The sequence below is a fragment of the Acomys minous genome, assembly GCF_964271855.1.
Source record: "Acomys minous genome assembly, chromosome: 10".
In the NCBI taxonomy this organism is placed as follows: Eukaryota; Metazoa; Chordata; class Mammalia; order Rodentia; family Muridae; genus Acomys; species Acomys minous.
Genome location: NC_140491.1, coordinates 107,387,456 through 107,411,797, shown reverse-complemented (window position 1 = coordinate 107,411,797; position 24,342 = coordinate 107,387,456). Strand labels below are relative to the sequence as shown.

Below are 24,342 nucleotides of genomic sequence, written 5' to 3'. Positions count from 1 at the left end.
TTTGCAGCCACCACTGAGTGGTCCTGAGCTAAGGGGGAAATGGAAGGGAAATAAAGTTCCTAGAAATTGAAAAAACAAAACAAGCCAGCAGATGCGGCCAGAGCCTTGAGGAAACATTTGCCATCCCTGGCCAGCAGCCCTTGAGAGCCTTATTTTTATTATTCTTTCTTAGAAAAATCTTTATTTCTATGATTTAACTGATACTCTGCTTTGTGGAAGGTTTGCCAGTGAGATCCATTCAAAATACCAGATATTAGCACATGAATGAACTTCTCGAAGTGAAATTACTCCAGCTGCAGCGTGGCTCATAGAAGGGCTGGGGGGGGGGGGTGTGAGGGGGTGGAGAGAGGAAAGCAATTTAGTAAACTGACATGTGCAAATCAATAAAATACATTAAGTAGCAGTGGCTTGAGTAGGGGGGTCAGAGTGAAGCGGCCTCCAAGGTTTTCTTAAACATATGTAAATAGGGGTGTGGGTTGTCTGTGTGAAAACAGGCTCTTGAAGACATGTGACACAGGCACGAGAAAAGGAACAAATGAAAGACTTCAAATTCCCTCCCTTCACCCACAGTCCCAAATGCCCTGTCTTTTGGGTTTGAAACCCAGTATCTGCGACCTCAGATACCATGAGCTGCTTGCTCACATAAATAGCTGAGAAGCGCTGCTCCTCATAAACCCGTTATTCCTTTGGGTATAATTTCAGAAGCCTAATTTTGTCAGATAAGGTATGGGGAACCTGGCGCAAAGTTCAGACATAACTATTTGATCTATGAATGCATACTCCTGGCAAAGTTCAGACATAACTATTTGATCTACGAACGCATACTCCTGGCAAAAATAACACAGGAGACTGTGTAACCATAAATCAGCCCCCTATAACATGCCCCCTCAGTTACATAGCTCTCTGGTGTCTTTGGCTATTTTTTTTTTTAATCCAGTTATGCAATGCTGCTGTTTTCTGGGAAAATCTGAAAGATTCCCTATGTTTTAAAATAGAAGCGGGATGGCGTTCGCTGGGAGTTGGTGAGAGTGCGCGTAGCATGCTGTTCCTTGTTAAAACTGACTGCTGGCAGTGCAGCGCTCTGCTCACACAGGCGCGTGCCACTTGACACGGTCATCGTCGTCTCGAACGTGGGATGTACGGAAACCCAGCTTCCGTTGAAACCACAACTTTCGCACGGAACCTGTGATTTGTGGTTTTGACATATCACACCGTGGACTACATGACACCTTTGTTCAGTGTTTGTCACCTCATCTCCAGTTACCCCTCGTTATCTTGCCTTCTTTTCACTTCTGTTTTCCCTTACCATTTCCCACAATCCACTCTGTAATGACCAGCGTACCTACTTTGGACATGTGCCTAGTATGTGCACAGCAGCCTCTCCACCTGACTCCAATTACCTCTCTGAAGACTGAGTGTGAGAGCCTCTGCCTTGACACCTTTGTTCATTGTGTCCCCACAAGCAAGGTGTGATGCCTGACACTTGGGTCTGACATTCACAGGCTGCCTTTGAGCCCTGACTTAATGGCCACTTGGTACAGACGATGCCCCTTATCTGTGTATTGGTGCCAACTCCGGAAGCAACGCTGGTCCTCCACGGGGCGTCTGGCCCTTATGGACTGGCTTAGTATTCTTGAGAAAATGTTGATCAGCTTTAAGTTTCATGTTGGTTTGTTTTCTGGATAACCAATGTCACTAAGTCTTACACTATTCAAGAGTCAAATGCATGCGTAATTTTTCTACTGAATGAATCATAATGTAAATATCTGATATGGGGGGCCACGACCCCCAAATTGAGAACCACTGCCCTAACAGGTCAGACGAGGCTCAAGAAGCTGCAATTTTAGCTGTGGTGCTGCTGCGGTCTGGACGATACAATGACAGTGTGTTGAGAAATGCCAATCTGCATACAACTTAGATGTTAACAGGCACACCATTAGGCTCTTTAATAAAACACTCTATTTTTTATAACTGTTTTTGTAAAGCCATGCATAGTGACACACATCTCTAATCCCAGTACGTGGGAGACAGAGGCAGGCAGATCTCTGTGAGTTTGAGGCCAGCATGGTTTACATTGTTAGTTCCAGGCTAGCCAGAGACACATATTAAAGCCCTGTCCAAAATAATAATAATAATAATAATAATAATAATAATAATAATAATAATAACAACAACAACAACAATAATAAATAGTAATAAGTAGTGTGCTTATAAATAAGTAAATAAAATATTAACACTCTTAATTTTGTATTAAAGGATATTAATACAAAATGAAATATCACTTCTATCTGGCTAGCTACCATTATGTGTACTTCATGTACTAGTGTGACCTTGACAAAATTCTCTGCAGCCCAGAGAATACAGCCCGAGCAAGAAAGACACCTGAGCAGGGAAAGAAATGGATTTGTTTTCCTATCTAAACAAAATCTGGAACTCCATCCCATTTTATTTGTTCCTTAAACATAATCATCAAAGCTCCATCGGATCTGTCAAATACTAGAGATGCACTTGACCTAGAGTGAAGTATCAGGGACTTTTTCAACATTTAACTCCTAGTGTGTACTGGTATGAAGCTAAGTTGAGCAGAACCCATTAATGTCACAGTGATCGGTTACCAATGGAAATAAATAATTCATGATGAAGGGAATTAGTCTAATTAGCAGGCAGTTTGAGTCCTTTGATAAAACCCAGCTCTAATTCCGTGAAGGGCAGGAAGTGCTGTCGTCAGTCAGCCCTGAAAAGATTAGCATCTATTATGAATGAGGTTCGTCACCCTAGTGAAGTCATGTGTGTCCTGGAGACAAACTTAATATGTTCCAGAATGGGACACAGTTTGTCTCTCCAACACATCACGGTTCCTACCAGGCTATTGTACGCAATAACAAGCAAAGATCAACGCTCTGTCCTACCGTGTGCTCCCCTGTCCATCACTCTGACAACTGCGCAAATACATTTTCCATGCAAAGCAGGCAATGTGCCCTGAATACTTGTAAAAATTGCACAAGATGTCAAAGAAAATATGTGTTACTTTCTCACTCACCAAAACAAACACACCGACCCAGATGTCAGCCCGGAAACTGACGGTTTCAGAGATGGTGGGCAATAGAGTATGTCAGGCTTGGTGTATACACATTTCATTTTAAAAAACTGTTGTCAACCCTCTCAGGGAATCTGCTTCCGTGCTTATCTCTCTCAAGATATTGGAGTTACAAGATCAATCACAGGCTTCCGGCTTCTGCAACTGCAGATAAATGGAGCTGAGTGTCCTAAGCAAGGTAACTCGGAGAATGCCAAACTAATATCGGAGAGAGCAACAAGAAGCTGTTTTGTTTTCCATTACAGTACATAAATGGGCTTAGATCATTGGGATGGCTCGAAGATTTATAGTTTCAGGATGGATCTGGCCTGATGTGTCTAAGAGATGTTGACTGTTCCCCACACTGCACAAAACCCCACATTATTTTGCAGCCCACAAGCGGATGTGGCATCAGCTGTGTTTCCATTTTTACTTATGAGCCTTTTGAAATTACATGTTTCCATTTCGCAATTTGATGTAATAATGAAGAAACTCCAAATTTGTAAGTTATTGTATTGCTTGTTTTTATTGTGTAAAATTAATTGCTTCATTTATTTATGTCATTAAGGGGGGGGAGACCATTTTGCACATTTTTACCATTTGCTGTAATAATTAACATGCCAATAACACCACAGAGGCTTTGGAAACAGGGTGGTTCATGTCTGAGCAGCGTACAACACAGCAAGTCTCGTGGTTCAGAAGGGCAGCTTCAAAAGAACACGGTGCTGGATGGAATATCCCACGGGGGTACCAATCTTGGAGAGTGACACAGACACACGGAAGTCTGTTTAGTCAAATGCAACACCTGCTTTTTCTAGAAACAGATGGTCTAGTTCATCAGAATTATAATCCACTGTCCACACGCAGTTGGGATAAACGCCAATACCATAGGCTTGCAAGGCTGCACAAACAGTGCCGATGACCCGCTGGATTGGAAAACAACCTGATCGACACTTAGTACAGGTTCTTTAAAATAGATGTTCATTACAGGGTTAAATATTAGGCCTATCCATGGCTGGAGTGGAGTGGTAGCTCCGTGGTTAAGAGTACTTAATTCACACACACACACACACGCACACACACACGCACACGCACACGCACAGCCTATCCCTCTTTCTGGCAAAGATATAAACTAGAGATTTGGGTCTCTTAGCTTCGTGTCTTGTCTATTCTGCAGGAATCTATGGGGAAATCTGCAGATGTGCAGCAGACACTCTGTATTGCTTCGTCCCTCCTCTTCCGAGCAGTTCTGTACTGAGCTTTCTCTTCAAGTTAGGGATGTGTGGCAATCTTATACTTTCTCTTCCTCCCACTAACCTCAGCACAAAAGCAATACTGTTGGCGCTGCGGGAACACAGACTAAAAGAATACAACGGAAAGAGGCAGGGTAGTCCAGCCAAGTGTTTCTTTATTGTCCCAGTCTGAAAAGTCTGCAAAAATAAGCTTCAGAATGACAAAAGCCCACACGTGCCTGAGGACACCCCTAGTGTCCAACGCTGGTATTGCAGTGGCTCCGTGTGGCTCCAGAAGCCTTTTGAAGCCTGTTTGTAAGTCTGTTCTTATGGTGCCTCCTGCAGAGTTTAACTGTCTGCCTTAGGACTCCTCTGACTCCACAGGGGGTGGGGGTGGGGCTGCCACCAAGACCCTTGCTTGGCCCTGGAGAGAAACTCATAGAAAAATATTTTGAGGATGCTATAGGACAGCTTTTTGGTTTGTTTTCTTTTTCTTTCTTTCTTTTTGTTTTTTTTGTTTGTTTGTTTTGTTTTTTGTTTTTGTTTTTGTTTTTTCGAGACAGGGTCTCACTGTGTAGCCTTGGCTGTCCTGGACTCTCCTTGTAGACCAGGCTGGCCTCGAACTCACAGCAATCCACCTGCCTCTGCCTCCCAAATGCTGGGATTAAAGATATGCGCCACCGGTTTGCTTTATTTTTCAAAATCGTACATTTCATCTCAGTCTCAAGATTGCTTAGAACGCAGCCCTCATTAGCTAGATGACATCTTTCTGCAATCCACACCCAATATTATAGGAACAGTTCCGAGGTGATATACAAGTTGCCTACTGAGAACAGGAAAGGTCACTAAGTTAGATTAATTGAGGAAACTTTGAACTAGTGAAGAATACAAAATATAGATTTTTAAATTTTTTTATATTTATTTACCTCTGTGTGTGTGTGTGTGTGTGTGTGTGTGTGTGTGTGTGTGTACAACATGTATGATGTATGTTTGGAGAGAAGAGGTGCCTGAGAAGATCAGAAGACGGCATCATATTCTCTGGAGCTGGGGTTACGGGTGGTTTGAACCGCTGGCCATAAGCGCTGGGAACTGAAATTCAAGTTCTTAATGTGCAGCAAGTGCTCTTAACCACTGAGCCACCTCTTCAGCCCCTAGAATTCTTCTTAAAAATCAGAGTTTATAGCCCTTTCAAATAATGTGCCCTTGTCTGAATGGACTATAAGAACTCTGAATACAGGCATAAAAAAAAAAATCTAGTGATGCAGACATGGAATTAGCATGTGATTAGCATGTGTGTGAGGTATTAAACAATAATTATAAAGGGGTGCCTTTAAGCTGAAAAATGACGTTGGTGAAAGCCATAGACCATCCATGTGGTTTTGATAAAAATGGTCCCCATAGGCTCCTACATTTGAATATATAGTCTCCAAGGAATGTGTTTGAAAGGATTAGGAGGTGTGGCCCTTTTGGAGTGGGTGTGGTCTTTTTTGGAAGACGTGTGCCGCTTCGGATTTCAGAAGTCCATACCACTCTCAAGCCCCCACCACCTCTACCATGTAAGAGTATCTTTCTTTCGCCTGATTTAATTGTCTTCTTAGAGGCTTATTGCCTCCTTCTGCTAACATAGGCCTAGTCCTCCATACAATCTAATCTAGGCCTAGAATGTTCTCCGCCTCTGAGATTTACTGCTGAATAAACTCACCCTTACTTATTCTTTCTGAGCTCTGACTGGCTGGTTCAACTCGGCTGTTCCGGCTCAAACTCCCCTCCATGCTGACTGATCCAACCTGGCTTCTCTCAGCTTCTGACTGAATTGCTCGGGTTGGTCACAAACTAAATCTAGCAATCCGTTCTAATCCCCTGGCTCCTTCTCATTCTCTGGCTCATTCTGTCTTCACCTGCGTTTAACTTCTTCTCCCTTCGACCTGTCTCTGTAAAACTCTCCCCATAAAAAACTGCCTCTGAATCCCACGAACCAAACTACCACAAACTCCACTCCACTGCACTGCCTCTCAACTCACTGACTCAACCTAACTGCCTGAGCAGAACTGACTGGAACTCAGAGATCTGCATGCCTCTGTCTCCTGAATGTCTGGGATTAAGGCATGGATCGCCACACCTGGACCTAAGCCTTTTTTTTTTTTTTAACCTGAAACTTGTTCTATACCAGGCTGGCCTTGAACTCAGAGCTCTGTCTCCTGGGATTAAAGGCATGTCTGCATTCTAGCCAGATCACAGAGATCTAGAAGGTCTTTGGATGTGATCTCTCGCCAGAGCACCCATGTCCTGAATTCTCTACATTTCAGTGCTGCCTGTGGCTCAGCAGGTACAACTCTCAGCTACTTCTCCAGCACTGTGATGATAATGGTCTAAGCCTCTGAAACTGTAAGCAAGCCCCCAATTAAATGCTTTCTTTGCCTTGGTCATGGTGTCTCTTCACAGCAATAGAACAGTGACTAAGACACCATCAGTCAGAAAAAACATACATGTACTCACACAGATGAGGTTTGTAAGTATCTCTTGAAGAAATCTAAGGTTTTTTTTGTTTTTTTGTTTTTTTTTTTGTCTCCTTAAATATATCTTCATTTTTATTTAGGCAAATATTTTTAAGTGGAAAAAAGTATATTTTAGTTTAAATACCAAAGCAATTACTATCAATAATGAATAACAAGAGCCCTAAGTCAGTAATTTTACATCTTGGTCTCCTTTGTTTCTGTAATTCTAATTTCCTTCTGGTAAGTTCTGAATTCACCCTATTCTATGAACGACACCTCTGAAATACAAAATATGTGTTATAGGTTCTCATTGGTAATATGAGATAGAACAAGAATATTCAAATTAGTAATTTTCATCACTAGATAATATGATGCAGGTTGAGAAATTTGTCGCTAAAATTAACTCAGCTCGTTTTCCTTGCTCCTTGACCTCTACGCATTTGAGGGGTAAGAGAATTGCTTTACTGGGTGGACTCCCTTGCAGCTATGAAACAGCAGCCGTTGAAAGTGCCTAGGGGCAAACTCCAGGAACATTTTTCACAAGGGGCTCACTGATTTACTCACTTCTACTTTGTCCTCTGCCTGGACAGAAAAACCGTGGCTAGAATTCTAGAACCATCTGAGAACTGTGAAGAGACCTATAACAGCTAAAGATGGCCAAATGGAAGTGTAAGTGGAGAAGCGACAACTGTGACACCAGCACTGACTACGTTGGTCTCTAGAGGTCACACAGCTCATGAGAAAAATAAAATGTCTGTTGTACTTAAGGCACTGTTTAGTTGACTTTATTTCCATCTAGAGCTGAGCCTCTATCCTCGCTGAAAGAGCCACATCCTCTCAGCCAAGCCCCCCATCACGCTTGCCCCACTGACTCTTAGGGCAGAACTTCTGAAACCTTGATACGTGAGAATCTAGCCTGGCATCTGGGGTAGAAGAACTCGCATCTCTAAGCCCCCGAGTGAGGCTGATGCTGCTGGTCTGCAGCCTGGTTTGAGGAGCGTTCTGGAGGATGGAAACAGTGAATGCAAATTGCATCCATGTGTGGTTTTGTATTTCTGCTCTCGGGGAGGAGAGTCCGTTGTATTCATCAGATTCTCAAAGGAGCCAGTCGAACAAAAATAGTTAAAGCAGCTAATGATTGACAATGAAAGATGGCCACAGCATTGACTCCCCACTCTGAAGTCTTAAAAGGACAGAGCAGATACACTGGTTATTTTCTGTCTGCCTGGTTCCCAATTCCCTTCCAGTCTTGACCCTGCCCTGCCATTTCCTTTCTGAGTGCTGGGAGGAGGACACTCTGAGCTCTGTCACCTGGACTTTCTTATCAATAGATTTTCATTGAGCTTGTAACAGAGGCATCAGAAAAAGATCAAAGATCTCCAGAAGAGAGAGGTGGGGTTTCCTTCCCGACTTCCCTCCTGCTGTGGGTCTTTTCTCTCCTCTGGCATGCCCCTAAGCTCACAGGACTCAACTACTATCAATCTTCCCTTTTCTTGAGCCCTTAAATGCGCTCTCTCCTTTCCTCCTTTTTTTCCTTCCTTATGTCTTAATTACCTTTAAACAGGGTTTCCCTAAGTAGCTCAGGCTGGGCCAAAACTCAAGATCCTCTTGCCTGCTCCTCTTGCCTAAATCCTGCAAGGATTAGAGACGTGTGGCATCATGCCCCAGATAATTCAGTTCTTTGTAGGCATATAATCTCTATCTGAGAAGCCCACAGAGGATAAGAATGACAGCTTGGTCCCCTCTAATTTCTCAGTGTCTGACATATGCCAGAGACTTTTATATGTGGAAGGAGAGGTGCTCAGAGAGACGGGGAACCCTTGGGAAGTTTCACTGTGACTTTTTACTAGCCCCCCCCCTCCTTTGGAGGCAACAGTCATCTTCCCTCCTTTTCTATGTTTTTATGTTTCTGTGAAATGTCATATGTGCCCTGAAGAGGTCAGAGGAGCTGGACTTCAAGACCCAGACAGGCATGGAAGACAAACAAGGGGCTGCTGTGTGGTGGTGGGGGGAGGGAAGGGGAGGGAGGGGGACAGGGGGCTAGGGAGAGGGGCAGGGGGACGGGGACAGGGACGGGGACGGACACTTGCCAGGCATGATCAAATGCCTTCACACAACTTGTTCGGCACTTTCCTCTAGGAATGCAACAGATGACACAAGATAAACACTTTTTCTGTTTTCACAATAATTGGGGATTTTTTCTTATACCTGAGCATAATATTTATTCTTTGTGAGCCTCCCCCACCCCCAAACATAAGCCGACGGGAACAGAGAAACTATGGCTATCTTATGGGAGCTCATTTGGTGTCACAATGGCGCCCTGGGAGATAGGCAGAGAGGATGAAACCGCTTCAGTAACTGCCGCCTGCTCTCCTTCCCTGACAATAACCCTGCATCTTCACTTTTACTTTACACACTTCTCTGCTTGACCCACATGCCCAGAGTCTGTATGAGCTGAACAATAAGGCAAATATTCATCTGCCTTGTCCTGTATCTCTTTTGTCTCTCCGCTTGCTTCATCTCCTCTGCGAGGTCTCCAAAAACAATAAAGTAGCTCGTTGTGGCAGCTAAGGACACGCCAGGCGACATTCACAGCCAAGTCTGCATCACTTGCAGCAGACGCCTTTGTTGTCTTTATAAAGTGTATAAGGGCTCCTGGTGACTCAGGCCCCACTGGTTACTAATCACATTGTTTGGTATCACTCTTCCCGTTGTGCAGAGCAATGTAAGTGACATCTGTCTCAAAGATAACTTGTCAACATCTTCTTTAGAAAGATCCTCTGCCCTAATCCTGCCTCCTTTGCTGCCGGGCTAGTATCAGATCCCTAGTGAGTCTCTTTCCAGGATGCCTAACTCAACAGAGCACAAATCACACTCAAATGTTAAAGGTTTGTGTCTCCAGATGGTGTTTGGGGCTGGGAGGGCAGCTTGGTAACAGAGCACTTGTTTATGTGCACAAGGCCCTGGGCTTGATCCTGAGCCCAAACAAAACCCTAAAGATCAGTGCCTGTCAGCCTTGAAACAGAATGGTGGCTTACCTGCTATCTTGAAGGGAGACTGACCCCCCCCCCCCACGAGAGCAATTAAAAGAAATAGTAACAGAAGGAGAGGAGGAGGAGGAGGAGGAGGAGGAAGATGAGAAATAACAAAAGGGTGGGTGGATGGGCAATGATTGCTTCCTAATTCTCAAATACCTTCATTTTCTCCAGTTCAGTTCTACAAGCTGTCCTTAGGGGTCTGGCTCTCACTGTGTAGATTTCATCTTCCTCTGATATTAACATCTTGGGAGGTAGGGGGCGGGGGGGGGGGGGTTGCATTACACCAAATGCAGAAGCGGATGAATCTATTCAAACACAACCTGAATAACAGCCCTGCTATGCACATTACAAGCTACTTACAAGCTAGCTACAATGCTAGTTACAATACTAGTTAGAGCTAGTTACAAGGCTAGTTACAAGCTGCTGAGAAGAGAGTGACCCTCAGATATAGGAAGTCCTTGCTACTCAGGGGTCTTGAAGCTGGGTGGTCCCAAGGGGAGATGGAAGGGCAGAGACCTTCCAGCCCTGTTTTGATGGGTCCTAAGATGCCACTGACCCAGGGTGGACGCTGACTTTGGACAGGACAGTTCTCTCCTGCAGAGGGCTGCTGCTCTGAGGCTGCACGCGAGCTGATGGGGTAAGATCTTTTTGTAGCTGAGGAATCTGGGGAAATGTGTGCCGCCAGCCTGCACGACCTGCCCTCTGGTGGCTCCCAAGGGGCTCAGTCATACAGCTCCCAAGGCTTCTCCTGGCCCTCAGTGCTGGAAGCCTGTGACAGACAAAATCCATTTTCTGCAAATGCTCACCCCTTTACCTCATCTTCACAATCGCAACCACCAACCGTGTGTCCTTGCAAGAAGAGGGAGAGGGGGAGGAGTTAGCCTGCTGCTCAAGGTGCTCTGACTCTCCCTACTAGTGATGGTTTAGACACAACAGACACAAGTCTGGACAGTAAACCCTTTGCTCTTAACGAGAGGGGGCACCCTTTCTCCTGCCTCTTTCTCTGACCTGAGTTACTCTACAGCTGCCATCTTTCAACCATAAGTATATATGCCGGGCGGCAGAACATCCAGTTAGAAAGAGCCGGCTCCTCAATGACATCACAGAGCCACTGTGTTACTCCGCCCTGGAATGCCTCTTCCGGCAATCCCACTACAGGAGATCACAAGTACGTTTACTTTTTAGGCCCTGCACTATGAAACTGATACACAACAAGAACAGTTTCTGTGCTCGAAGAATGAATAAACGCCCAGAGCATCTATCATGTGTGAGATGGAGTAACGAAGACCCCATTGCTTTATCCCTTTTTTCTGTGTAATGGGGGCAAAGGGGGTAATAAAGAGAGGAGACCAAAGAGTGCTTGACCTCAGAGACAGAAAGACTGGCTGTTTATAGGGAGGATGGATTTAGCCACTTTATAAAGACACATAGGAAGACACACGCTCTAGCCAGCTGCTCTGTGGAGGGTGGCGATGCTGGTGAAAGCTGTGACTCACACCTCAAAAGAGTGAAAGCACAGTGAAGTTCAGCCGGTAATGATGCATGCAAATGCAGATTACAGTTTAGAAGAGGCCCCCTGCCCTGACTGTTCCTAACCCTCCTACCAGCTATTTCGTCTTTCATTTCATCATTAAAAGAGCTTCCTTCCTTGGATTTTGAGCTTGCAGGAACTCCATCCTTTGACTAATTCACCTTCAAATAAGATCTGGGTCTTGCTGTATTACAGAGGGAGGCTGTGCCGAGCTCACAATTCATTTTAGTCAGCCGATGCTCAACTCCCAGGGTCCTGAAACCCAGCCAGCTGTTGTTCTGACATGTGGGAGCCATATGTCAACTAGGCCTGGAGCTCTGGTGATCTGGTCATCTGTGACCCCCACCCCCACCCCCAAGGCAGCCCTGTTCAAAACAGACACAGTCCTGGGCTGTGCAGAGCACTAGGCAAGCTTTAAAACAAACAAACAAACAAAACCCTACTCAGTGCTGAGAAAGAAAGACTTTTATAATGTTGATTGGCGTGAAAACACATTGGCTTTTTAGACCCACCCAGTTTGGCACACTTAATAATCAGGACACCAATTTCTTATGTGGTGTATATCTGAGAAATCAAAGCTTTCTCAGACAGCATTTTATGTATCTTAATCTTTATCACTGGTGCCTAGGATTGTCTTTCCAGTCAGTAAAGGACACCACCAGTTAGTGTGAGGAGAAACGTCTTCAGTATCAGCAGCTGAGGGTTTGTTGAAATCATCTCCTTTCAGTTTGGTTTTGGACCTTTGGGAAAGGAAGATTACCCTACAGCGTCTTGGAGACTAGGGAAGTAAAACAGGCCCTCATCCAAGCACCTCCAGCTCAACCGACCTTCCTGGTCACAGTTCGCCTCTCTGACTGAAGAGGGGCTTGACCCAGAAAATGGAAGGACTGCAAAGTTAATTCTACAATTGGACCAACTATGGATCAACTGGTCCTTGTACCTCGTCCACACAGAGACAGAGGGTTTAGTGGAAACACTTCAGTTCCCCAGCATCTCTAAGAAGTCATGTGTCTAGTGAAACTCTTTCCTTGGCTGGAACTCCAAGGCTACAAAAAGGGAACATTTTGTACCTAAATTCTACACACACACACACACACACACACACACACACACACACACACACACACTCCTCCTACAATGTTAGAAGCTGTTGGCAGCTGCAGCAAACAGGAAGTGAGGACGTCCTGAAATCAGGGAGGAAGCACAGCAACAGACTTTCTTTCGGCGATATAACAACCCTACTAATTTCAGCAATATCTCGATTTCCCATAAAAAGGAAAGTAGCTAAACACACAGAAAAGTTTAATTAAGACATCACTCTTTGCTGTGTTCTACCAGAACAAAAAGAAAAAAAAATATCAACCATGATTAATTCTATCTTAACTAGTGCACCTCAGTGGAATGAGAGTGTCTCTCCGGTGAACAGTGTCTCATCAGGTCCCCTTTCTCTATCCCAACTCCCAACATCACTCGTCACAGGCATAGAATTGTTTTGTTATGCTGAGACTCCCCCAAAAGACCACCAGGACTCAATACCGATGCAACAAACACAGGGTCCTGTATTACGTGCTCAGAGCTTAGGCCCACAATCCTTCCTGACGCAACAAAATAGGAGAGTGATACCGGAGCTTCAAGGGTAATGGGTTTATAAGGAAAAACTGTAATTAGGGGTGGGGGTCACAGGGAAGCAAGGACAAAACCGTAAGGGGGTGGTAACAGGGGGGGTCGTGAGTCTCAGGAATGCTGGGTGTGGACTGGATCTCGAGGGACAGTTGTGAGTCTCAGGAATGCAGACCTTCCAGCAGCTTGGGTCCAGGAGGCTGACTCTCCAGGGATGATTGGGTGTTAATTGTATCTTCTGGAGAGTGCTGGCAGGTTTGTCTTATGGCAGTACATGGTCTTTCCCAGAATGCAGGAAGTAGTGGAATCACCTGGAGGACAACTTTCTCACAGACCATGGCACTAATTGTAGAATATAAATTACATATAGAATATGGCATTAATTTTGCCCCTATAGTTTTTAATTATCAATACGATCTAATAATTGTTTATTACTTCAGTATAACCGGCTAGCGCTCAATTAAGACACAGACACTTGTTCTACTTTAAAATAGCCTTAATTAACCTGGAGCAGGGCAGCCACCATCCTCTAAACTATTTCCCACAGTGGGGCAGGTATCACACCAGTTCTGTGCCATCTGCTTCTAATAACTTCTATCAAGCTACCCCCATCCATAATCCCAAATACTTGCTAATGTTCTTCATCTGAGCTAGATTCTCCATCCACACCAGTCATGTGCTTCTCCTCTATCTAACCCATGGCGGCCTTTTTCTCCTTGTGGTGGTCTTTTTTCTTCCTCCCAGGATTCTCTCTCTCTCTCTCTCTCTCTCTCTCTCTCTCTCTCTCTCTCTCTCTCTCTCTCCCTCTCTCCCTCTCTCTCTCTCTCAAGACTAGGTACCTTAATCACACCTCTATCTCTCCTCTGCCCTGGCCAGCTGGGATGGCTTTTTATTAATTAGCATCAAAATACATCAGACCATCCCCCAACATAGAATAAGGCCTTATTCTATGTCTTGACCTCCATCATGAATAGCCTTGTGGACTTTGGGTATTTAAACTTTAAAGCAGCAATGAAGGCTTTATCACAGGCAAGCTATAGCCTACGTGCTGGGCAGGGTGACTGGCTCAGCCCTGTTTACTGAGGTTTTCCATTGATGCATTACTGCCCTTTCCCCCAAGTCTTACCATCCAGGACAAACTAGGACTCTTGACCACCCTAGCAAGTATGGTCCTAGGGAACCTACACCCTGGGCTAAACCCCAAATCAGGCTAGTCCCAGAATTTTACTTTCTCCTGAACAAACAACAAAGTGTGGTCAAAGATAATTGGACCTGCATTAAGAACTGGGTTAGTGGCCAACCTGGTCTTTAGAGCTAGTTCCAGAAAAGCTAGGTCTGTTACCCAAAGAAACCTTGTCTCAACAACAACCACAGAGGGTTAGCAACAAGCACAGCTATTCGCCTGGGCTCTAAGAGAAGAAAGATGCAGCGTCTAGATGCAGCCACAGCCTTTGCTCGTAATGGTCGTGGGTTCTCACTACTCTGAAGTGAATGCTAATTTGGGTGGATTTGTTGTTGTTGTTGTTGTTCTGTTTTGTTTTATGGAACGTGTAACTGCAAAGTCAGGTAAACATCCTTGATCCCGTGGGAAATGGAAGAGCTAAGGCTTTCCTGCTCCCACGCCAGCATTGAAAGTGGAGGCAGGAGAACGAGGACAAGAAGGACTTCATTGGAAATACACCGCTGACCTTCTCCCATCCCCGATATGCTCCTAGCCTTCAGTTAAAGGGCAAACCGCACCTGGTAGGGAATTTGCCGGGATTGAAGGTATTCCTACCACTTTTTTGAGCTGACTGATCTTGAGATGTGAAATAACTATCCTCTGAAGGCAGAGTCTTCAGAGGACGGGAGGCCGATGATGGAAGCGGAGGAACCCACTATCCGTTCCTTATTACGTAATCAGAAAGCCCAGACTAGCATGCAGGACCAGGGCACTCATTAGCATACCAAAACCACGTCCCAGTGGCTTTGGCTAGCCTCAGTTCTTCAACTACAAGAGGACTTCTGATCAAACAATAGTGATGAGTGATCAGGACTAAAGCACAGCCAGACAGACCACAGCAGTAAGTATCCATTGCCCCTCCCACACCCCTCACCCCCCCCCCCCCACCCCCTTCTAGCTCTAAGCTTCTGGACACAGCAGGACTTTAGTCGCAAGGCTCTTCCTCACGGACCAGTTTTCTAGTTCTTGTCCCCACCTTAAAAGTTGGTGGAACTTTCAGTTAGGCTCAGCCTCCTTATTAACCCTGGAAGCAGTGTTATGGCTGAAGAAGAAAAAAAAAGGCTTGGAGTCACAGCTGGTGTAAGATCTTTTTTCTGTCATTTGAAGCTGTTGGCTTTAGTCAAGTTTCCTGGCCCCATCAAATCACATTAGGCTCACCTATAAAATAGTGAAAAAGGGCACACACAGTCCAAATCATGAAAGCGCTCGAGTACGGGGCCTTCACTGCATCATGGGCAACCTATCAGCAGCCATTTCCCAAAGGAAAATGACTCCCCTCCTCCCAACAGGCATCAGCTGCCAACAGTCCCTCGGCTAGGGGTGGAGCTAGGCTCTCCCCGCCTTCTTCAACGTTGCCTGAGCCTTGAGGGAGTTGATACAGACGTCTCATTTGGGGCTTAGCCCTCAACAGCTGCTTTTTCTCAGCACACTGGCCAGCTATCAGCCTTGCATTGACTACTATCCACTGCATTAAAAGTTCCTCTGACCAGAGAGGAACACTAACCTGTGAGTACAAATACAAATATTCAGAAGACAGATTGATGTGTCTACCTAATAAACAATAGTATCTTCTCCTATGGCCCATAACCTTCCCAGCCGTGGGTGTTTGACAAGATTTATAGTACCAATCACGAGTTGCCTCCTCTGGAGCAGACCTCAGATCCGATCTGAAAGCCATGCCACTACTGTGCCAGTAGCAGTGCCTGGTAGATTGGTACTGCAGCATGCAGGGCGCACTGCCGGGTAAGTCCCTTTATGACTCTTCTCCCTGAATGGCTAGCATAGCACCTTCCAGCGTTGTGAAATCTAGGCAGGAGGGAGGAAGCTGAGGTCAGTTCCAGTTTGACTTTTCTATGGCCTACAGCCACGGCATGTTGTGTCTTCAGCAACAGAGTCTCCCCATCTAGCTGTGATGATATCCTTTCCCTCTGTACCCACTTGTGGTGGTTTGAGCGAGAATGGTCCCCCAGAGACTCATGTGTTTGAACGGTTAGACCCCAGTTAGTAGAACTGTTTAGGAAGGATTAGGAGGTGTGGTCTTATTGAAGGTGTGTCACGGGGGTAGCAGTGGGGGTGCTCTCTCTCTGTATCTCTCTCTGTCTGTCTCTCTCTGTCTGTCTCTCTCTGTCTGTCTCTCTCTCTCTCTGTCTCTCTCTCTCTCTCTCTCTCTCTCTCTCTCTCTCTCCACATCATGGTTATATCTCAAGATGTGAGCTCTCACCTCCAGTGCCATGCCTGCCTGCTCCTGCCATACTCCCAGACACAATGGTCATACACTGAAACTATAAGCCTCAACTAAGCCATTTATTCTATAAGCTGGTACTTTGCCACAGCAATAGAAAAGTGGCCGAGCCACTGGTGTTCAAATGCTCTTCTCTCAGCGGGTCAGTTCTAGAGAAAGCATCAGCGAAGGTCCCGAGACATCAGCATCTCTCCCACACAGATTCTTCAAGCTGGCCATGGTCCCTCATCCCGGTGTTCCCGGCACTCAGAATGCCGAGGCAGAAGGCCAGCTGACCATGGACTAACGTTATTGAATCTGTGTGCCAAAAGAAACCTCTCTGCTATTTAAATTGACTAGTGCCAGGTGTTAGTTTATAGCACTGGAAAGCTTGAAGACACACACAGAGTGTCTAGATCCCAAGGCATAAAAAGGACTGGGAAAATGCCACAGGATATTATTTTTGGCAGTTTTATCCTATCCCTTCCCAGGTTCAAGTGAAGCTAATATTGTGTCTGACTTAAGTTTCTTCTTTCTTAGACAATTAAACTTTCTGCCTAAGCAGTGGGTTTGGTTTTGCTTTGTTTTTTCTCCAGAGTTACCAATCAAAAAGCCTTCATGGTTACTTTGAAAATTTCCTAGAAAAATCTTTTTTCTTCCCAGCCAAAGAAATTTTGACATACAAAGAGTAACATTAATATGTAAATTAGCATACTGTAAAATTCATTTTGGTGCCTCAGAGGCAGTATTTTTATAAATACAGAAACATAATTATGCATCCTCTGGAGGACTAAAAATAATTATACAAATTTACAACAAAGCCCAAGGCTGTGTTTCCTTTTTAACTGACTGTTTTTAATATCATTTAAATCTTGTTAGAACTTAATTACCAAATCTCTCTTGTAATAATTCAGGTGGAAGATTTAAAGTCTAAACTTGCCATTCACAAAACAGAACCTAATCAGAGAAACAAAGACACTAAGGCACTCATTGCCCAAACAGGACAACAGAAGACACTCTATCAAGAGGGAGCCATATTGGGTTCTGAGACAAAGAAGGCAGCTGAGAGGGAGCATGACTATCCAGAAGCTTCGCTAAGGTTTTATTTAATCCACCATTTCTTAGGAAGACACACTTATATACCGTGGTTGTTACGGACTGTAAACTCTAGTAACCATTTCTGCCTCTGCTTTCATTTTCTATATGTTTCTTGACTTTTTCAAACTAAAGTGGGTATAATTTGGGGGTCAACATTTTTCATATTTAACCAATTGCCCTTTCTAAAGTCTATCTGGGAGTGTGTGTGTGTGTATGTGTGTGGGTGTGTGGGTGTGTGTATTTCATAACTAAAGACTGACTTAAGATAGTATGGAGAAGAACAATGAGAAAAGACATGATTTCATTTCTTTTGCTTTGATGGCAGTTATTCATTAGCACTCGAGTTCCTTGTTGTGAAATAAAAAGTGAAAGAAATCCAAACACTTGAAATTCCAACACACTCTCATTTGCCGTTAGCTAGTAAGGGTTTCCAGGACGTACAGATCTGTGGAAAATTAATTAGCTTCTTTATTCAACAAAGAATAATACTTTGTTTATGTGTGAAATTTCTAATGCAGGTCGTTCTCCGTTATCACAGCAGAAGCTGACCAATTAATTTTCCAGGGAGCTGTCTGTAGTGATGTTATATTGGGGAATAGCTAAACTAAGTCATGATTTACCACAAAGTGTCAGTCAACTCAGAGAAATAAAATATTAATCAAAATGAATGCTGACCAGCCTTAAGACAAATCAGACACTGGTTGAATAGTTAGACCATTTATTCTGGTTTTATATTGGTACATAAATATACAAACATATGCTTATGGCGTGTGAATATTTTTTATATGGAGCCACCTTTCAGTGGCTTCTATCCTATGCAAAAGTGTATAATATCTAAAAATCTATTCATACAATACATTGAGCAATCCAAGTTATAAGTGAATATAAACTGGGTATGTTGGCCTTTGATCCCAACACTAGCAGGGCAGAGGAAGATCTCTGTGAGTTTCAGGTCAGCCAATGCCACAGAGTGAGTCCCTGTCTCAAAACATAAATAAATAAATAAATAAATAAATAAATAAATAAATACAAAATAATTCAATTAAAACAATACCAAAAGTATTTGTGATTTGGGGAAATGTCAATCTAAAAGTACTTAAGTCTCCAAGTCACCCTCTTGGCTGTCATGACATAGGCCCAGTGGAGCCCTAAAGCAAGCAGACAGACATTTATGACCGCGTATGTGAAAGAGGGTCTATCCAAGGTAAGGTGAGTTAGTATGATGAACTCAGCAGGATCTCTGAAAGCTGCAGAGAAGGGTTCATTTCAGGATGATCATTAGATTCAAGCCGGTGAAGCAACTACTCTCTTCATGTCAATGATAGCAAAGTGTTACTGAGAACCCTTACAACTAGGGCTGCTGCTCCATCTCAATGGGGAAAGTCCCTGCTGAGTAAATGTTAGGGCCTGAATTCAGATCCCCCCAACACCTATGGAAAAAGCCAGGGTTACACGCCTGCCATTCCAGCACTGGGAGAGAAAGACAGGAGAAGCCTTGGGCTAGCTGGCCAGAGAGTCGAGGCAATAGGGGAGTCCTTAAAAAAAAATGGAGAGGAAGCTATCCAATGTGGAACTGTGTTCTCCACATGGAAACACACACACACACACACACACACACACAGACACACACACACACACACACACACACACTTCTCTTTTAAATCTAAATACGTAGACCTGGCTACTCAAAAACGAAAACGCATGTGCATTCTTTCTAGAGACGCACGCAGGCCTCACAGTCTCTGGGCCAGTAGAGGAAACCATCCCTGACGGCTGCCCACTGCACGTGTCTGTCGCTCTTGCCAGCTAATGTTTAGTAACAAGGGTTGTTTGTTCTGCTCAGCCATTTGAACTTTCCCCATTTGTGCTCACCTTCACGTCCAAACTACACCAACTCTGCTCAGAGTTAATTCCCCCCCAATTTCCCGATGGCCACAGTGCGGAAGAGAGAGTGGGGCAGAGTCGGGAGCAGCAGGCAGGAAACAATAGGCACAGGCAGCGCTCCAAGAGCTTTGGCGTGCTTTGCAGGAGGAGACCGGCTCTGATTAATGCTATCAAAATGCTTGTCTTTCCTTTGATTGATATTCCAGACCCTTGTTACAATTACTGGTGCTGGTGACAACTATTATCAGAGTCTTTCATGGTTTGACGTTAGGGAGAGAGGCTGCACGGACTTTGCCAGAGCATTTGCACACCTGCCTCAGTTTAACCTAAAACCCATTATTTTGCAAACAAAAAAAAATATGTAAAGGCAACATAGTAATCATTATCTCAAATATTCTTCTATTAAAAACCACTCCAGTTCACAGTAGGAGGTAGATCAACTCCTGGCCTGCCTCAGGTATATGAAGGGCCTGATGAGCCTTTGGAAGGTACTTTGCCATCTGAAATCTGGCACGGTAGCACCACTTGCAATGTATTATTTGCCCTGGGATGTGACATGACAGCAGGCTAAAAACAGACAGGTGTAGAGTCCTCCAGGTCACTGCTCTTCAAGAGCAAATGATGAAAGGGCTACAAGTTTCTGAAAATGACCTTGACCGGAAGAGCTTGACCTCCACACCACAAAAGTGGCTTTCAACACTAGGGGGGTTGTAAGTGTGAGAGAAGTGTGACCGTGTTCTTACTCTCAGGTTACCCCATTACTCAGTTAAAATAGTTGCCAGCCTAACCTCCACGAACCTTCTCATTCAAATTTGACTGAACTAAAAGCTTTCCCATTTTCCTGCCTCTGGTATCTACAGGAATGGAATGTTTGGTCTCTGTTTCCAAGAGAGCAAATAATATGGGAGCCTGAAAGATGTATTTTACAAATGGTCCATAGCTCAGACATTTTTTTCTGTTTACATGGGTCTAGTAAGCATATTTAAAGGAACTGGTGTTTTTAAATAGACATTATTTAAATACATCTCTACACATTATAAAACATTTATTTTCTCAAAAATACATTTTTTTTTGTTTTAAAATAGCAATTAACATAAGTGCACAGGAGAAAGGGATGATAGCTCACTTTCTGCTATATAGCCAGGGCTTAGAATTGTGCCCTATACATAGTGAACACTTAACAAATATTGGATGGATGGATGGATGGATGGATGATGGTGGGTGAGTAGACAGATGGGTGGGTGGGTGGATGGATAGGTGGTTGATGGTGGGTGGGTGGATTTGTGAATAGGTGGATAGATAGGTGGGTGGATGGATGGATGGGTGGGTGGGTAGATGGATGCATGGATGGGTGGGTGGGATAGATTGATGGATGAATGGGTGGATGATGATTGGTAGACAGATGGGTGTGTAGGTGGATAGATGGGTGGGTGAGTGGATAGATGGGTGGTTGGGTGGATAGATGGGTTGGTAGGTGGATGGATGGGTAGGTGGATGGACGGGCGGGTAGGTGGGTGGGTGGATGGATGGGTGGATGCGTGGATGGATGATGGTGGTTGGATGGATAGATGGGTTGGTAGGTAGATGGATGGGTAGATAGATGGATAGGCAGGTAGATGGGTAGATGGATAGACGGATGGGTGGGTGGGTGGGTTGAAAAATGGATGGGTGGATAGATGGATGGGTGGGAGGGTGGACAGATGGGTTGGTAGATGAATGGACAGGTAAGCGAATGGATGGACAGGTGGGTGGGTGGGTAGATGGATGGGTGGATGCATGGATGGATGATGGTGGGTGGGTGAATAGATGGGTGGATGGATGGTTGACTGGAATTAATAGCAATAGCTATGGTAATACTCTGTAATGAGTATTATCTTGCTGGCTTGACCACTGTGAGCATCAAATCTTGCAAAAATAACATTCCATATAAAATATCACATAGATATTCATTCTAATATCTATCTGAGCCTTTATCAGTGTGTGTGAGCATGTGCACATGTGTGCTTATGCCAGAGAACAAGGTTCAGGAGTCAGTTCTCTTCTTCCACCATGTGAGTTCCAGAGATTGAATTCAGACCATGAGGATTGTTGGCGTGTACCTTTACCCTCTAAGCCATCTACTCTTTTTTATGTTACAAGCACAACACTTTTAACAGCCATAAATGAAGATGTGTGATCCAAAAGACCATAATCAAATTCACTTTTGCTCCAAGATTATTTCCTTTTACAAATGGAGTTGTAGGATCTATGTTTCCTTTGCTCTGAGATCACTTCCTAATTTGTTTTTGGAATTTAACAAGGAAGTGAATGCGGGGATAAGTTGTAGCATGATGAGGGAGCAACGTTCTACTTCATTCCATAAACATTCACAGATGCCAACCATGCACCAGGCACTACCCTATATAAGCACTGGACATACAAGGATGAAAGCACTAGAATCCAAACAGCCATCCTGGACTCTTCTCTAATAACTTGCATGACAAAAAAAGAATCAGTTTGCCTGAAGTAAAGCCCATAAATTTGAGGTCATGAAGCCCCCCATTTATACCAATTGACTCCTTCCATTTCCAAGATTCTACAAGGCAGTGAAACCCTTGGATTTTGCTTTCCACATCTGTCAAATGAAAGCTGGGCAGTTGGTATTTGACCAGATTACAGTGTGGGTTTGTGGTACAGTGTGTCTCTGCTTCAGGGAGAATGATGGTGATTCTTGCTCCTTTAAAAAGAGAAAAATGGATGGATGCTATCGGAGTGTTACTTATGAGTAGGTCTTAGATCTACACGCTACAAAGAGTAGATTTGAGAAAGGCAGCTTTCATTAGCTGAGTTTCTAGTGATGATCCCTTTTGCCTTGATTCTTTGCCCCACACCCTTCTGATGTCAATATTTCCTCACCTGTCAGAAGAGCATACAGGAAGCCACAGTACCAACTGAGGAAGAGTCACCGTGGGCACCAACTGAGGAAGAGTCACCGTGGGCACCAACTGGGGAAGAATCACCATGGACACCAACTGAGGAAGAAACACCATGGGCACCAACTGGGGAAGAGACACCGTGGGCACCAACTGGGGAAGAGACACCGTGGGCACCAACTGGGGAAGAGACACCGTGGGCACCAACTGGGGAAGAGTCACTGTGGGCACCAACTGAGGAAGAGACACCATGGGCACCAACTGGGGAAGAGTCACCGTGGGCACCAACTGAGGAAGAGACACCGTGGGCACCAAGTGGGGAAGAGTCACTGTGGGCACCAACTGAGGAAGAGTCACCGTGGGCACCAACTGGGGAAGAGTCACCGTGGGCACCAACTGAGGAAGAGACACCGTGGGCACCAAGTGGGGAAGAGTCACTGTGGGCACCAACTGAGGAAGAGTCACCGTGGGCACCAACTGGGGAAGAGTCACCATGGGCACCAACTGGGGAAGAGTCACCGTGGGCACCAACTGGGGAAGAGTTACCGTGGGCACCAACTGAGGAAGAGTCACCGTGGGCACCAACTGGGGAAGAGACACTGTGGGCACCAACTGGGGAAGAGACACCGTGGGCACCAACTGAGGAAGTGTCACCGTGGGCACCAACTGAGGAAGAGTCACCGTGGGCACCAACTGGGGAAGAGACACCATGGGCACCAACTGAGGAAGAGTCACCGTGGGCACCAACTGAGGAAGAGACACCGTGGGCACCAACTGGGGAAGAGACACCGTGGCACCAACTGAGGAAGAGTCACCGTGGGCACCAACTGGGGAAGAGACACCATGGGCACCAACTGGGGAAGAGTCACCGTGGGCACCAACTGGGGAAGAGACACCGTGGGCACCAACTGGGGAAGAGACACCGTGGGCACCAACTGGAGAAGAGACACCATGGGCACCAACTGGGGAAGAGTCACCGTGGGCACCAACTGAGGAAGTGTCACCGTGGGCACCAACTGGGGAAGAGACACCGTGGGCACCAACTGGGGAAGAGACACCGTGGGCACCAACTGGAGAAGAGACACCATGGGCACCAACTGAGGAAGAGTCACCATGGGCACCAACTGAGGAAGAGTCACCGTGGGCATAGTCACTGTCCTCATCCTTTTGCAAATCTGCCAGAAGGACCTAGAGAGATGACTCAGCAGTGTAAGAACTTCACTGCTTTCGCAGAGGACCTGGGCTCCATTCTCAATACCCACAAAGGGAGGCTCATAACTGCCTATAATTCCAGCTCCAGGGGGTCTGATGCCCTCTTCTGACTCCTACAGGAATGTGCATCTATACAGTGTGCATACATACACTCAGGCACACACATACACACAAGATTAAATAAATAAATAAATAAATAAATAAATAAATAAATAAATAAATGTTTTTTAAATCTAATGGAAATGACTAGAAGGAGGAGGGACTTACTATAGCTTGCAGTTCAGAGAAAGCAACCCATCATGGCAGAGAGGTCATGGCAAGTGGCAAGGCTCAGTCTATGACGGTGGGAGGTTGTATCATGGCTTGTTTATATCTTAGCAGATCTGGAAGCAGAGAGCTTGGCTGGATGTGAGGCTGCGTTATTACCTTCCAAAGTTCACCCTTGTGGTCCACCTCTGCCAGCCATGCCTCCTGCCACAAAAGAAGGTCCACCTCCAAAAGGACAGCACCACCAGCTGAGGGTCAGTGTTCGAGCACATAAGCCTATGATGGACATTTTATACCCAAACAATAATAGCATTAGGTAGTCATGTGAAAAAAGTAAAACTCCTTGAAGAACCTCCATAGTCGGTCAAATGAAGCCTCTAAAGTTTACTCTTGGATTCTATAGCTAAGTCAGGTCAAAGTAATATAGCCTTTTAAAAAATGTATTGTAGGCACAACTTTTAAAACTCTACTTTACTTGGGGTTCCTTAGTGCCTCTACCTCTCTTCCAACCCACCCCCCAACCCTAGGTAGGAG

General features: G+C 45.0%; 1 protein-coding gene across 1 annotated transcript; it reads left to right on the top strand.

Annotated features, from left to right (window-relative positions):
* Positions 1-15,525: 15,525 nt before the first annotated feature.
* On the top strand, positions 15,526-23,133 carry LOC311606474 (uncharacterized protein; the record flags this gene model as incomplete). The annotated part of the gene is made up of 2 exons (XM_084797754.1): positions 15,526-15,957; positions 22,320-23,133. The coding sequence occupies exons 1-2, from the start codon at positions 15,791-15,793 to the stop codon at positions 23,131-23,133; spliced, it is 981 nt and encodes a 326-aa protein (XP_084653880.1). The 5' UTR covers positions 15,526-15,790.
* Positions 23,134-24,342: the final 1,209 nt, after the last annotated feature.